General features: G+C 43.0%; 1 protein-coding gene across 13 annotated transcripts in view; it reads left to right on the top strand.

Moving 5' to 3' along the window:
* The window catches only part of lipt2 (lipoyl(octanoyl) transferase 2), a 39479-nt gene that overhangs the window by 2146 nt on the left and 24899 nt on the right, over positions 1-12434 (top strand). For 6 of the 13 annotated variants that reach the window (XM_073044394.1, XM_073044402.1, XM_073044400.1 and 3 more), the window contains exons 2-3: positions 8385-8731; positions 11281-11846. In XM_073044394.1, the coding sequence (XP_072900495.1) occupies positions 11384-11846 (463 nt within the window). In that variant the 5' untranslated portion in view covers positions 8385-8731; positions 11281-11383. Of the gene's footprint in view, positions 1-1399; positions 1509-8384; positions 8764-11280; positions 11847-12434 lie in introns of those variants that run through there. The other 7 variants (XM_073044397.1, XM_073044396.1, XM_073044393.1 and 4 more) reach the window with 6 other exon arrangements.

Raw genomic sequence — 12434 nt, forward strand, 5'->3', positions numbered from 1 at the left:
AGATAAGGGATCAGAGTGGGAGAATTTTTTTTACCTGAAGGAGAAATTGGTATTCATGCCATCAGTTTGGGAGCTACCCAGTGTATAAGGTGTTGCTCCTTCACCCTGAGGGTGGCGTCATCGTGGCACAGGAGAAGACCACGGGCCGACATGTTGGAATGGGAATGGGAATTAAAATGTTTGGCCAATTAGAAGTTCCACTTCTGGCAGATGAAATGGAGGTGCTAGATGACATGCTTCCCCAATTTATCACGAGATCGGGAACACCAAACACAATAGACAACTGAAGTGTTTACTCACCCGGAAGGACTGTTTCAGACGCTGATTGGAGATGAGGGAGGAGGTGAATGGGCAGCTGTAGCACCTTGGCCACTTGCAGGGTTAAGTGCCAGGAGGGAGGAATAGACAAAGGGAATCATGGAGGAAATGATCCTTGCATAGAGTGGTGATGGAGGGGAGTGGGGGAGGTAAAGTTATGTTTGGTGGGAGGATCCCTTTGGAGATGACGGAAGTTATGGAGAATGATGTGTTGGATGTGGAGGCACATGCGGTGGTAGGTGAGGATGAGAGGAACTCTTATCACTGTTAAGGTGGCGGAAAGGTGAGGTGAGTGCAGATGTTCTGGATATGGAGGAGATGTGGCTGAGGGCAACATCAATGGTGGAGGAAGGGAAGCCCTGTTCTTTGAAGAAGGAGTCCAACACCGTTTTTCCCAGGGCAGCAATGGCCAAAACTAGAGGACATGAAGTTAAAGGGAGAGGCCACATTGCCTACCCAGATAGTCCCATTCAGCCTATTTGCCTATAAGTTCCACCTCTCTATGCATCACCAGCATATTACTGGCACCATCAAGGACATATATACTGATAGATGCCAGAAAAGGGCCAGTAACATCATGAAGGAACCCACCCAGCCTGCTTATGGACTGTTTGTCCCACTCCCATCGGGGAGGAGGCTATGAGAATCCATGCCAGGACCACCAGACTCAAAATCGGTTACTTTCCCCAAGCAGTGAGGCTGATCAACACCTCCACACTCCCAACCACCACTACTGTATTGTTTCCTGTCAAAGTCACTTTATGGACAGTCCATCTGTGTATAGAAGTTATCTTTTGTATTTATATTTATTTTTTAAATTTTGTATGTTCTTTATCTTATTGTGTTTTATTTTGTGCTGTATTGGATCTAGAGTAACAATTATTTTGTTCTTTACAATTTTAAGCAGTCTTGAATCCACGTGCTTCTTAAATGATACCATTGTACCTGCCTGAATTACTTCTCGTTTCATGTACAATTTGTTAGACTGAGACCATAAGTCGTAGGAGCAGAGTTAGGCCATTTGGCCCATCAAGTCTGCTCTGCCATTAAATCATGGCTGATCCTTTTTACCTCTCCTCAGCCCCACTCCCAGGCCTTCTCCCCGTAATCTTTGATGCTGCTTCCAATCAAGAACCTATCAAGTTCTTCCTTAAGTATACCCAATGACCTGGCCTCCACAGATGCCTGAGGTAACAAATTCCACAAATTCACCACTCTATGACAAAAGTTATTTCTCCACGTCTTTGTTTTAAATGGTCACCTCTCTATCATGACACTGTGCCCTCTTGTCCTAGACTTCCCCCACCATGGGAAACATCCTTTCTACATCTACTCTGTCTAGGTCTTTCAACATTCGAAAGGTTTCAATGAGATCCCCCCTCATCCTTATAAATCCCAGCAAGTACAGACCCAGAGCCATCAAACGTTCCTCATATGATAACCCTTTCATTCCTGGAATCATCCCTGTGAACCTCCTTTGAACCCTCTGCAATTCCAAAACATCTTTACTTAGATGTGGAGCCCAGAACTGTTCAAAATAATCAAGGTGAAGCTCACCAGTGCCTTATAAGGCTTCAGCATCACAACCCTGCTCTTGTATTCAAGCCCTCTTGAAATGAATGCAAATATTGCATTTGCTTTCCTCACCACCGACTGACTCAACCTGCAAGTTAACCTTCAGGGTGTTATGCACAAGGACTCCCAAGTCCCTTTGCATCTCAGATTTGTGGATTTTTCTCCGTGTTTAGAAAATATCCGCACATTTATTTCTACTACCAAGGTGCATGACCATGCAGTTTCCAATGTTGTATTTCATTTGTCACTTTCTTGCCCATTCTGCTAATCTGTCTAAGTCCTTCTGCAGCCTACATGTTTCCTCAACACTGCCTGTCCCTCCACCAATTTTCGTATCATCTGCAAACTTGGAAACAAAGCCATCTATTCCATCATCTAAATCATTGGCATATAGCATAAAAAGAAACAGATTGACTACTGCAGAACACCACTAGTCACTGGCAGCCAACCAGAAAAGGATCCTTTTATTCCCATTCACTCCCTCCTACCAATCAGCCAATGCTCTAACCACGTTAGTAACTTCCCTGTAATACCATGGGCTCTTAACTTGGTAAACAGCCTCATGTGTGGCACCTTGTCAAAGGCCTTCTGAAAATCCAAATATACAACATGCACTGCATCCTCTTTATCTATCCTACTTGTAATCTCCTCAAAGAATGCCAACAGATTCGTCAGACAAGATTTTTCCTTCAGGAAACCATGATGACTCTTTTATCATGTCCAGGGTCAATAAGTACTTCATCCTTAACAATTGACTCCAACATCTTCCCAACCACTGAGGCCAGTCTAACTGGTCTATAATTTTCTTTCTGCTGCCTTCCTCCTTTCTTAAAGAGTGGAGTGACATTTGCAATTCTCCAGTCCTCCTCCATGTCCAATGTTTTTTCCAAGATTATTACTAATACCTCCAGAATCTCTACTGCTACCTCTTTCAGTACCCTAGGTTGCAGTTCATCTGGTCTGAGTGACTTTGGATACCCACAGGCCTTTCAGCTTTTTGAGCTCCTTCAACCCTTGTAATAGTAACTGCACTCATTTTTCTTCTCTCACACCATTCAACATCTGGCACTCTGCAAATGTCTTCTACAGTGAAGACTGATGCAAAATACTCATTTAGTTCATCTGCCATTTCCTTGTCCCCATTATTATTTCTCCTGCCTCCTTTTTTTAGCGTTCCTATATCCATTCTCATCTCTCATTTATTTTTTACATACTTGAAAAAGCTTCTACAATCGGCTTTAATGTTGTTTGCTAGCTTGCTTTATATTTTATCTTTTCTCTCCTATTGATTCTTTTACTTGATCTTTGTAGGTTTTTAAAAGCTTCCCAATCCTCTGTCTTCCCACTCACTAATTTTAGCTTTGTTGTACACCCTCCCTTTTGTTTTGCATTAGTTTTGACATCCCTTGTCAGCTACGGTTGAACTATTTTGCCATTTGAGTATTTTGTTTGTTTTTGGAATACACCTGTCCTAAACCTTCCTCATTTTCCCCAGAAACTCAAGCCATTGCTGTCATCCCTGCCAGCATCTCCTTCCAATTTACTTTGGCCAACTCCTCTCTCATACCACTGTAATTTCCCTTACTCCACTGAAATACTGCTACATCAGTCTTTACTTTCTCCCTATCAAATTTCAAGTTGAACTCAATCAGATTGTGATTGCTGCCTCCTGGGTTCTTTTACCTTAAAATCCTTAATCACCTCCAGTTCATTTCAAAACACACAATGCAGTATAGCTGATTCCCAGTAGGTTCAAAGAGAAACTGCTCTATAAAGCCATCTTGTAGGTATTCATCAAACTCACTCTCTTGAGATCCATTACCAACCTGATTTTCCCAGTCAACCTACATGTTGAAATCTCCCCTGACTATCATAACATTGCCCCTTTGATTTACCTTTTCTATTTTCCATCTTAATCTTTGGTCCACCTCCCAGCTACTGTTGGGCTGGGAGTATATAACTGTCATCAGGGTCCTTTTACCCTTGCAGTTTCTTAACTCAACCCACAAGGATTCAACATCTTCCGATCCTATGTCACGTCTTTCTACTGATTTGATGCCACTCTTTACCAGGAGAGCCACTCCACCCCCGCTGTCCTCCGATGCAGCATGTCACCTTGGATATTCAGCTCCCAACTACAACCATCCTTCAGCCATGATTCAGTGACGATCACAACATCATACCTGACAATCTGTATTAGTGCAACAAGATCATCCACTTTATTTCTTATACTCTGTGCATTGAGATACAACACTTTGAGTACTGTATTTGCTACCCGTTTTGATTCTGTATCCCTAATGCACTGATACTCACCCTGCTGGCTGTAATTTTGTCCTATCATCTGCCTGACTTTCCTGACAGGCTGACTGTATGCTATCTTTGCTTTTTTTACCACCTGCCCTGAGTTCCTTCACTCCAGTTCCCATTCCCCTGCCAAATTAGTTTAAACCCACCCCAACAGGTCTAACAAACTTGCCCGTGAGAATATTCAAGGCCAACTTGGGATGGGCAGTAACGATGGCTTAGATGGTGACGCCCACATCCTGTAAATGAATGAATAAAAATAAATAAATACTGGGCTCCCTTGGGTTCAGGTACAACCTGTCACTTTTGTATAGGTCATGCCTCCCCCAAAAGAGATCTCAATGATCCAAGAATGTGAAGCCCTGCTTCTCAACTACGCATTTATCTGCCAAATCATTGAGTTTCTCCTCTCAATGGCGCGTAGCACAGGCAGCAATCCAGAAATTACTACCCTGGAGGACTTGCTTCTCAGTTTTCTGCATTACTCTAAATTTTCTCTTCAGGATTTCATTACTTTTCCTTCCTATGTCATTGGTACTAATGAGTACCAAGACATCTGGCTGCTCTCCCTACGCCCCCAAAATGCTGTGGATGCAATCCGAGATGTCCCTGACTCTGGCACCTGGGAGGCAACATACCATTCGGATGTCCCGTTCATGTCCACAGAATCTCCTGTCTCTTGCCCTGACTACTGAGTTCCCTTTCACTACCGCCTCTTTCTTCTCTCGCTTTCCCTTCTGCCCCACAGACCTATGGTCAGTGCCTGTAACATGGTCTCCGTGGCATTCCCCCAGGAGGTCATGCCCTACAACAGTATCCAAAATGGTATATTTGTTTTTGAGGAGAACGGCCAGAGGGTTGCTCTGCACTAACTGAATCAGAATCAGAATCAGGTTTATTATCACCGGCATGCGTTGTGAAATTTGTTATCTTAGCAGCAGCAGTTCAATGCGATACATAACATAGAAGAAAAATAAATAAATAAGTAAATCAATTACAGTATATGTATATTGAATAGATTAAAAATCGTACATAGGGCAGAAAAGATATTAAAAAAGTGAGGTATTGTGTGCCTTCAGGCTTCTGTACCTCTTTCCTGATGGTAACAGTGAGAAAAGGGCATGCCCTGGGTGTTGGAGGTCCTTAATAATGGACACTGCCTTTCTTAGACACCGCTTCCCTAAAGATGTCCTGGGTACCTTGTAGGCAAGTGTCCAAGATGGAGCTGACTAAATTTACAACCCTCTGCAGTTTCATTTGATTTTGCCTTCCGTTCCAGACAGTGATGCAGCCTGTCAGAATGCTGTCCTATTCACATTTCCCTTTCTCCTGATAGTCATCCAGCTACTAGCCTCCTGCAACTTTGGGGTGACTACTTCCCTGTGCCTCTGATTGATTATTCTCCTCACTCTCATCCAGCTGCTGCTCCAGATTCTAACACAGTCTTCAAGGAGCTGCAGCCAGATGCACTTCAAGCAGATGTAGTTCCCTAGGAGACTCTGGGTCTCCCAGGACTTCAACACCCAGCATGAAGAACACACAACAGCCATTTACTACACTAGGTGCAGTAAAAGAATGTCGGGTTTCAACCTGAAACATGGACATTTCCTTTACTCCCCCAGATGCTGCTCTGCTCAAACTGATGAGTTCCTCCCTTAGATTGTAATTTTGAGGCAGTGCTTTTTTAGACAGAGACTGGTGGGTGCCTGGAATGGGTTGCCAGGGATGGTGGTGGAGGCAGGTGCAAATGCAGGGGGGAATGGAGAAATATGGATTATGTGCATATAAAAGGTTTAATCACAGACATTAAAGTACAAAGTAAATTTATTATCAAAGTGCATATACGTCACAATACACTACCCTGAGATTCATTTTCATTCTGGCATTGGCAGTAAATACAAAGAAACGCAGTAGAATCAATGAAAGGTACACACAAAGGCAGGCAAACAACCAATGTGAAAATGACAAGTTATGCAAATTAAAAAAAGAGAAACAAAATAATAAATAAATAAATAAATAAATAACATTGAGAACATGAATCGTAGAGTCCCCAAAAAATGAGTCTGTAAGTTGTGAAATCAGTTCAGTGTTTGGGTGAGTGAAGTTATCCACTCTGGTGGTTGGGAGGTAATAACTGTTCTCGAACCTGGTGGTGTGGGTCCTGAGGCTCCTGTCCCAAAGGTAGCAGCAGTGAGAAGAAAGCATGGCCTGGATGATGAGGGTCTTTTATAATGGATGCTGCTTGCCTGTGGTAGTACTCCTTGTAGAAGTGCTCACTGGTGGAGAGGGTGTTACCTGTGGTGGACTGGGCTGTGATTGTGGGCTGAAGGGCCCATTCTGTGCTATACTGTACTATGAATTTACAGCTCAATACATTAACTTGTAGATGCATGTTACCACTTTCCAATGGGATTACTTTACCTGGAGTCGAAGTAGATTAATATCGTCATGGTGAAAAGTGAACTGATCTTGATATAAATTTTATCATAAGATAATGAACATATTTGGAATCACAATCAAGTTTAATATCTGACATAAATCATGAAATTTGTTTTGAGGCATAGTACATTGCAATACATAATAAAAAACTAAATTACCATAGGAAATATATATAAAATTATATTTAATTAGTATAAAAAAGCATAAAAAAGGTGAGGCAGTGTTCATGGGTTTATAGTTCAATCAGTAATCTGCTGGCAGAGGGGAAGAAGCTGTTCCTAAAATGTTGAGCGCAACACACAAAATGCTGGTGGAACGCAGCAGGCCAGGCAGCATCTATAAGAAGAAGCAATGTCGACGTTTCGGGCCGAGACCCTTCGTCAGGACTAACTGAAATAAAAGATAGCAAGAGATTTGAAAAGGGGAGGGGGAAAATGCGAAATGATAGGAGAAGACCGGAAGGGGTGGGGTGAAGCCAAGAGCTGGAAATGTGATTGGCAAAAGGGACACACAGCTGGAGAAGGGAAAGGCCTCCCCATGATCCTTTCCCTTCTCTAGCTCTGTATCCCTTTTGCCAATCTCCTTTCCAGCTCTTGGCTTCACCCCACCCCTTCCGGTCTTCTCCTATCATTTCGGATTTCCCCCTCCTACTTTCAAATCTCTTGCTATCTTTTACTTCAGTTAGTCCTGACGAAGGATCTTGGCCCCAAACGTTGACTTTGCTTCTTCCTATAGATGCTGCCTGGCCTGCTGTGTTCCACCAGCATTTTGTGTGTGTTGCTTGAATTTCCAGCATCTGCAGATTTCCTTGCGTTTGCTTAAAATGTTGAGTGTGTGTCTTCAGGCTCCTGTACCTCCTCCTTGATGGTAGCAATGAGAAGATTGCCCTGGGCAATAGGTGTCCTTAATGATGGATGCTGCCTTTTTGAGGCATCGACTTCTTGGGTAGGATTGATGCTGTTTGTGAGAGAATTGGGTAGAATTTTAGCTGTGCCTGCTTTTCACAACTCAGTGCAATGTTACAGCACTTCATACAGAATGAGAGGAGAATTTCATGATGCAAAACACCCCAAAAGCTCATCTGCAGAACCTCTTGTATTTCTAATGCTCTTATTGAAGAGTTTTATGTAAGAAATAGAAGACAAGCTTTGCTAAGGACAATCTCCCACATTGTCATTAGCTCAACTAGATGACATGAGTCTCACTGTTTCATGTATAAATATGGACCAGGGGAAACTGGATGATTCTCTAACTCTTTAAAATGGGAATATAGACACCCTCCTCAAACTAGCATTTCAACGCATAGACAATAGAGGAAGACCATAATACACAGGAGAGAATTAGGCCATTTGGACAATTGAGTCTGCTCTATCATTCCATCATGGCTGATTTATTTTCCTTCTCAACCCCATTTTCCTGCCTTCTTCCCTTAACTCTGAGGGAGGAGCTCAGCAGGTCGGCTCAGTATCTGTGGAAAGGGATAGAATCAACAGTTTCGGCCAAGTCCTGATAAATGATCTCGGCCTGACACATCAACTGTTTATTAATTTCCTAGATGCTGTCTGAGCTGCTGAGTTCCTCCAGCATTTTGTATGTGTTACGCCCGTACACCTGCTCATTAATGCAAATTTCTAATCAGCCACTCTCTTGTGTTTAAGGTGTACTTAATAAAGTGGCTGCTGAGTGTAGATGCAGTTCTGAAAGCAGTTGAGCAAATCTCAATAAAGTTTTCATCTCTTCTTTCCCAGACTCTTGGAATGACTGAATTCCTTTACTTTGTGAACTGTCTCGGTGTGATGGTCTTCCTACTCACTGTTCTCTATCATTGGGTTGATGTTACACACACAAGAACCACAGCCCTTACTGAAAATTTCTATGACGCCAGGCCAACGAGAAGTTTTCACAGCCACTGCCGAAGGAAGGTGTATACACGAGTTTCTGAATCGGAATGTGAACAAGTGTCCTGATTGGTGATTTTTGAGCCTTGCTTGTGATGTCTGAAGTTACAGCAGAAAAAAAACAGTAATCTGCACAGAACAACGCAGCGATAGTTTACAGTGAGGACTGATGACAGCCCTCACTTATTGATAAACAGGTGAAGTGTTCTGTAATACCACAGTCCAGAAAGTGAGTAGGTTGTTCAAGGTTGTTGGTTTATTAGTAGTGTGGTCACTTGAGTTTGAATCAGAAGGTTTAATGTCATTGATGCATCTCATGAAATGTCTTGTTTTACGACAGCAGTACATTGCAATACATAATTTAAAAAAACTAAATTATAATAAGTATATATAAAAATAAGTCAGAGGTGCAAAAAGAGAAAAAATACTACGATAGTGTTCATGGGTTCACTGTCCATTTCGTAATCTGATGGCAGAGGGGAAGAAGATGTTCCTGAAATGTTAATTATGTGTCTTTAGGCTCCTGTACCTCCTCCATGGTAGTAATGAGAAGATTCCTTGTTCCTTGTTTACCTTCCAGGGTTTTCAACAGAATGTACAGTAGCGAGAAATAATAATGAGGTAGTATTCATGGGTTCATTGTCCATTCAGAAATGCACCAATGAAGCTGTTCCTGAAACATTGAGGATCTTCAGGCTCCTGTACCTCCATCTTGATGGTAGCAATGAGAAGAGGGCATGTCCCAGATGGTGAGGATCCTTGATGATGGATGCCACCTTTTTGAGGAATTGCCTTTCGAAGGTATCCTTGATGCTCGGGAGGCTAGTGCCCATGATGGAGCTGGTTAAATATGATGTTCTCCCAAGGCAAGGGTTCCTAACCTTTTTTAATACCGTTAACCAAGGAGTCCGTGGACCTCAGGTTGGGAACTCCTGATAAGGGGTTGTCTGTTGATGGGTCCTCGGGTAGATTTAGAGGCCGATCTGGGATTCACATATTCTGGTGCAGTGTGGGTAAGAGTGTGGTTTATTATCGTCTCATGGTGGAAAACCTTTTGCTTTTGTGCCACCTATCGAGGTAGTAAAAAGCAAACAGTGCAGAGCACAGAGTAACACCCAAAATGCTACAGGAACTCTGCAGTTCATACAGCAACTATAGATATGAATCAACAGTCAAAATTTCGGGCCGAGACCCTTCATCAGGACTAAAAAGGAAAAGGGAAGATGCCAGAATAAAAAGGTTAGGAGGGGGTCGAGGTGAAGGAGGACAATCTAGAACGTGATAGGTGAAGCCAGGTAGCAGGGAAGAGGGGTATGAAATAAGAGGCTGGGAGGTGATGTGTGGAAAAGGCAAAAGGGTGGAGAAAAAAGGAATCTGATAGGAGAGGAGAACACAGCGTAACAGTTTCAGAGAAAATGTGGTGCAGGTAGACAAATAAAGTGAAGGGTAAACTGGGAGATCAAGTATTCAAAATTAGCGTATGAGAGGCTCACTCAAGTGTCTGATAAGAGTGGGATAGAAGCTGTCCTGGAATACTTCAGTAGCAAGGGAGTTCTGTAGTGTCAAAGGAGCCATTTTAGAAAGACTGCTTAGTGGCAAACATTCCTCCCTCAGTGAAAAACAATAAAATGTCTTGTAATGGTTCTGAGGAGGGGAGATTTGATAAGCTATACAAAATTATGAGGGATATAGATAGAGTAAGTGCAAGCAGACTTTTTCCACTGAGGTTGGGTGAGACTCGAACTAGAGATCATAGGTTAAGGGTGAAAGGTGGACTATTTAAGGGGAATCTGAGGGGGAACTTCTTCAATTAGAGGGTCATGTGAAGGTGGAACAAACTGGCAGCAAAAGTGGTGGATGCGTGTTTGATTGCAACATGTAAGAGAAGTTTTAGTAGGTACAGTATATGGATGGAAGGTATGGAGGGCTATGGTCCAGGTTGCAGGTCAATGAGGCTAGACAAAATTACAGTTTGGCATGGACTAGATGGCCCAAAGGGTGAGTGTCTGTGGTATATTTTGGGCCCCATATCTTAGAAAGGATGTGCTATCATTGGAGAGAGTCCACAGGAGGTTCACAGAGATGATTCCAGGAATTATGGGGTTAACAATGAGGAGCGTTTGGCAGCTTTGGGCCTGTACTCACTGGAATTTACAAGAATGTGGTGGTGCGGGGGAATCTCATTGAAACCTACTGAATGTTGAAAGGACTAGATAGGATGGATGTGGAGAGGATGTTTCCTATGGTGGGGTATCTAGAACTAAAGGGCACAGCCTCAACATTGAGGGGGCGACCCTTTAGAACAGAGGTAGGGAGGAATTTTTTAGCCAGAGAGTAGTAAACTTGTGGAATGCTCTGCCACAGACTGTGGTGGAGGCCAAGTCTGTGGGTATATTTAAGGTGGAAGTTGATTGTTTCCTGATTGGTCAGGGCATGAAAGGATCTGGTGAGAAGGCAGGTGTATGAAGTTGAATGGGATCTGGGATCAGCCATGATGGAATGGCCTAATTCTGCTTCTATGTCATATGATCTTAAATATTCCTCATCTGTTAACCCTTTCATTCCTGGAATCATTCCTTGTGAATCTCCTCTGGACCCACTCTTTATATGTGGTGTGTGTGTTATCTGTACTGTGTTGTGCAATTTGGTGCAGAAGTATATTGTTTAATTTGGCAGATAACATGTGAATGTTTGATTGAGAATAAACTGATCTTGAACTTGATCCACCTCTTATTTCTCATTACAGCAGTAGCATCAGAGTGCCAATTTGGATGTTAAGAACTTTGGATTATCAGAGCATCATAGGACACCTTTCTCATCCTTGAAAGCTAAAAATTGAATTTGGTGCCATGACCTTCTCAAAGCCAATGATTGAAGTGGTGAACCTTGGGAGGATCTCTTATGGTAACGCATTACAAGCTCAGCAGAAGTTCATCCGGCGCCACGTTGACGCCCTAACCCGTCTGCCCACCGATGAGGCCCCATTGAATGCGCTGCTCCTGTGCGAGCATCCTCCAGTGTACACAATTGGCATACGGACAGCACCATACCCGATCAGGGAGGAAGAGAGGTTGAAAGAGCTGGGTGCGGAGTTCTACCGGGCAAACCGAGGAGGGTTGATCACCTTCCATGGCCCCGGACAGCTGGTGTGCTATCCCATCCTGAACCTGGCCCACTTCAAAAAGAGCGTGAGGTGGTATGTGGGTGAACTGGAGAGAACCGCTGTCCAGCTCTGCTCCAAGTTTGGTATAAAAGCAGAGACCTCATCTGAGACTGGAGTGTGGGTTGGAAAAAACAAAATATGTGCCATTGGTAAGTGTTTGCAGCTGGAGGGATGGTGCCAGGCTCTGCCAGAGGTGCTGATAGAGGCAGATACATTTAAGAGACTCTTAGCTAGACACATGGATGATAGTCAAATAGATGGCTATGTAGGAGAGAAAGGTTGGATTGTTCTTAGAGTAGACCATAAGAAATAGGAGCAGAATTAGGCCATTCTATCCATTGAATCTGCTCCACCATTCCAGCATACTTGATTTATTATCTCTCTCATCTCCATTTTCCTGCCTTCTCCCCATAACCTTTGAAGCCTTTACTAACCAAGAACCTTTCAACCTCCACTTTAAATATACCTAATGACTTGCCTCCATAGCTTTCTGTTGTAATGAATTCTTTAAAAATTATCATCCTCTGGCTAAAGGAATTCGTCCTCATCTCTGTTCAAAAGGGTCATCCTTCTATAAATCTATATGTTGTTTATAAATTCAACACAACATTGTGGGTTCTATGTTGCACTTTAGGAAGCAGTTTGGTTGCTTCTGTCTGTTGGGAATTTGTATGTTCTTCCTGTGACCAGTGGGTTTGCTTCTGGTTCTCCAGTTTCCTCCCAATTCCATAGAAGTA

Source organism: Hemitrygon akajei, chromosome 4 (assembly GCF_048418815.1).
Source record: "Hemitrygon akajei chromosome 4, sHemAka1.3, whole genome shotgun sequence".
Classification (NCBI taxonomy): Eukaryota; Metazoa; Chordata; class Chondrichthyes; order Myliobatiformes; family Dasyatidae; genus Hemitrygon; species Hemitrygon akajei.